Source organism: Aegilops tauschii, chromosome 7 (genome assembly GCF_002575655.3).
Source record: "Aegilops tauschii subsp. strangulata cultivar AL8/78 chromosome 7, Aet v6.0, whole genome shotgun sequence".
Lineage (NCBI taxonomy): Eukaryota > Viridiplantae > Streptophyta > Magnoliopsida > Poales > Poaceae > Aegilops > Aegilops tauschii.
This window is the reverse complement of record NC_053041.3, coordinates 212,529,533-212,533,597: the sequence shown is the minus strand read 5'-3', so window position 1 is coordinate 212,533,597 and position 4,065 is coordinate 212,529,533. Positions and strand designations below refer to the sequence as shown.

The window sequence follows — 4,065 nt, the reverse complement described above, 5'->3', positions numbered from 1 at the left end:
CTTGGGACTTTAAAATCGCATAATAATTGTTCATACTATAACCCGGAAATTGTGCAGGCCGCTTGCAAAAAATTTGAAGCTGATATCTCTGAGCTGAAGAACTGCCTGAAGACTCAGGAAACTGAGACCCGGAAGGCCAACGCCAAATTCGAATCCAGCATTGCTGCTCAAGAGAAGCTGAAGAAGAAGTTTGAAGCTGAGAGGAAAACTTGGGCCGAAGAAAAGGCTGCTCTTGTAAGCCGGGCCGAACAGGCGGAGAAGGCTCTGACGGAGAGAACCGCCGAACTCTCCGGCTTAAAACGCCATGTGTCACAAATGGTCGCCGCAATCTTCGGTAAGTCCTTCTGCAGGCTTTGAACAAGTTTACAGTCTTTATGTCTCATAACTCCCATCATTGAGAATGGCTTATCTTACTTTGTTAAACAGGTCCCAGAAGCGCCAACCTCAATCAGAACGTGCTGACCAAGCTGAAGGCCGTGTACACCCTGGTGGAGCAACTCTACACCGGGTCACAGCGCGCTTTGGCCGTGGTGGCCCTATCCAATGAGGTTCCGACTCACCTGGCGGAAGTACTTCGCCGGCTTGCCGTTCTTCCTCAGCGTGTCCAAGAGCTGCGACGGGCCTCTGCAAGAGCCGGAGCCATAGCTGCTCTGAGCTGGGCCAAGGCTTTCCTTCTAGAGCTAGACCCGGCGGACATTGCACTTGGTTACCCCAGCTTGAAGGAAGGCGGCACCCCTTTCGACCAAAAGGACTTTGCTGCCTGTGTGAAGATCGTGCGCCCGGTGGCCACCCTGATTGGGAATGACACTGATCTGACCAAGTACCAGCCGGGCTACGATGCAGAGAATCAGAGGATCCCCACTCCGCGTTATGAAGCCATCAGCTTAGTCCCGCCGACTCGTAAGCACACCTTTGCCTCGGAAATTGACCCGGCCGGGTTAATTGACGAGGAAGCTCAATTTGAAGCTTTGAGCGGCATTGACTGGAAATCGTCGACCTTCCAGGTCTTGGGAACAGCCGGAGGAGCGGAGAGGGATGAGCCGGAAGCTTCGACCCGGCAAGCATCTTGACTCTTTAGGCGGCTTGTTAAACAATGCTTCACCCTTTTGGACTCGGGGAGTCTTGTAATAGAATAGGACCAACATTTTAACTTTGTCGTGCCATCGTGCACATGCTGAATGCTTAATTCCATTGAAGTTGCTTCCTTATATTCCTCCGGGTCATAATTGATCATTTATTTTCCTTAAGCTTAAATAGCTGTCTTTAACTATCCTGCATAAAAAAACAAGTCACAAGTCTCTAGGCGGCTTACCGCACTGAGAAATCATAGTCTCATATATATAACCCGGAATATGAATCTAAGTCACCAAAGACTGGTCCTCAATTATATCCTTGATATAACCGTAATAACATATTTACAGGCCTTCAAGTCCGCTTCCGGTTTATATAACCCGGATAATAAGGTTGGTACCTCAACTCCAGCTTACCTGTCTTGATAATGCTGATTGTGTGTAACTATCCTTGTGAATCGAAGTTAAGTCGGCGGAATAAGAACCGCCGTGTACACTGTTGATACAACCAGAAGAACTTGTTGTAAATCAGAGAATCAAAACATAGGGGCTTCCGGTTCGAATACGACCAGAGACCCGTCCCAAAGGGGTTAAGCTAAGATTCGAATGCGATCATATAGCCCCCAGTGGGTTTGGCGATGCCGATCAAGAGGGTACCGACAGCTATGTTCTCTTTGGTTCGAATACGACCCATGTTTGAACAGGAAGCCCCCAAGTGACCTTAAGAGTTGTTTAACGACGCTGATTCGAATACGATCCACGTCGGCTCCCAAAGGGGGTTGAGCTATGATTCAAATATGATCAAAGAAAACTCCCCAATGAGCTCGGCACTTTGCCAATCAAGTGGGTATCGACAGCTGTGTTCTCTTTGGTTCGAATACGACCTATGTTTGAACAGGAAGCCCCCAAGTGATTATATTGCATACGGCTAGATTCGAATACGATCATAAGCCAGATCCACCTCCAAGTTACCATGTGATCTTGTAACGGAAACAACACATTTACCTTTGGAGGAGAAAAATGACAGAGGTCCTGCTTTATTGCTTATCATAATATATACATGGCTTATAGAAATATGTACATTATGAGAGCCGGTGGCTCAAGTGTAATAAGGCCGAAGCTGAGCTATGTTCCACGGCCGACGGGTCTCCTCCTCCGACTTGCGTGAATCTTTGTGCTCCCGAATGTCAATGAGGTAATATGACCCGTTGTGCAAGTTCTTGCTGACCACAAAGGGTCCTTCCCAAGGCGGGGATAGCTTGTGCGCATCTGTTTGATCTTGGATGAGCCGGAGCACCAAATCACCTTCCTGGAAGACCCGGGACTTAACCCGGCGACTGTGATAACGGCGCAGATCTTGTTGGTAAATCGCTGATCGAGCTGCTGCCACATCACGCTGTTCGTCTAACAAGTCAAGAGCATCTTGGCGCGCCTGTTCATTATCCGCCTCAACATAAGCCGCCACTCGAGGCGAGTCATGATGGATGTCACTGGGGAGGACTACTTCCGCTCCATAAACCATGAAGAAAGGCGTAAAACCCGTAGACCTGTTAGGAGTAGTATTGATGCTCCATAACACGGAGGGTAACTCCTCCACCCAACAACCCGGCGTCCGTTGCAAAGGGACCAAAAGCCGGGGCTTGATGCCTTTCAGAATCTCCTGATTAGCCCTCTCAGCTTGACCATTGGATTGAGGGTGAGCCACTGATGAAACATCAAGTCGAATATGCTCTCGTTGACAAAACTCCTCCATGGCGCCCTTGGATAGATTGGTACCATTGTCAGTTATAATACTGTGTGGAAAGCCAAAACGAAATATCACCCTTTTCATGAACTGAACCGCCGTGGCTGCATCACACTTGCTAACTGGCTCTGCTTCAACCCACTTTGTGAATTTGTCAACGGCCACCAAGAGGTGGGTCTTCTTGTCCTTGGACCTTTTAAAAGGCCCAACCATGTCAAGCCCCCAGACCGCAAATGGCCAAGTGATTGGTATCATCCTCAGCTCCTGAGCCGGCACATGAGCCCGTCGCGAGAACCTCTGGCAACCATCACATTTACTGACTAAGTCCTCCGCATCAGCATGAGCCGTCAGCCAATAAAAACCATGACGGAAAGCCTTGGCAACAAGGGATTTTGAGTCGGCATGATGGCCACAATCCCCTTCGTGAATCTCACGCAAGATTTCTTGACCTTCCTCAGGGGAGACACAACGCTGGAATGCTCCCGTAACACTGCGGCGATGCAGCTCACCATTGATAACAACCATTGACTTAGACCGCCGGGTTATTTGTCTGGCCAAAGTTCCATCCTCAGGCAAATCTCCCCGGGTCTTGTAAGCCAGATAGGGCACTGTCCAGTCCGGGATGATGTGGAGAGCCGCCACCAATTGTGCCTCCGGGTCAGGGACAGCCAAGTCTTCCTCTGTAGGCAACTTCACAGAAGGGTTATGCAAGACGTCCAGGAAAGTATTAGGCGGCACCGGTTTTTGCTGAGAGCCCAGTCGGCTTAAAGCATCAGCCGCCTCGTTCTTCCTGCGATCGATGTGCTCTACTTGGTAACCCTGAAAGTGTCCAGCAATAGCATCAACTTCACGGCGATAAGCCGCCATGAGAGGGTTCCTGTAATCCCACTTGCCTGATACTTGTTGAGCCACTAAGTCTGAGTCGCCGAAGCACCTTACCCGGCTCAAGCTCATCTCCTTAGCCATCCGAAGACCATGGAGCAAGGCCTCGTACTCAGCCGCATTGTTAGTACAAGGAAACATCAACCGTAGCACATAATGGAACTTGTCACCTTTAGGGGAAGCCAATACAACTCCAGCCCCCGAGCCCTCCAATTGCCTGGACCCATCGAAGTGAATAGTCCAATATGTGTTATCCGGCTTTTCTTCGGGCACTTGTAGCTCTGTCCAATCGTTGATGAAATCCACCAAGGCTTGAGATTTAACAGCAGTGCGTGGTACATATTTCAGACCATGAGGTCCGAGCTCTAT

At 49.5% G+C, this 4,065-nt stretch overlaps 1 protein-coding gene across 1 annotated transcript; it reads left to right on the top strand.

Moving 5' to 3' along the window:
- The first annotated feature begins 224 nt into the window (after positions 1-224).
- LOC141027043 (uncharacterized) lies at positions 225-1,551 on the top strand. The gene is made up of 3 exons (XM_073503965.1): positions 225-334; positions 427-900; positions 1,535-1,551. The coding sequence occupies exons 1-3, from the start codon at positions 316-318 to the stop codon at positions 1,549-1,551; spliced, it is 510 nt and encodes a 169-aa protein (XP_073360066.1). The 5' UTR covers positions 225-315.
- The last annotated feature ends 2,514 nt before the right edge of the window (positions 1,552-4,065 follow it).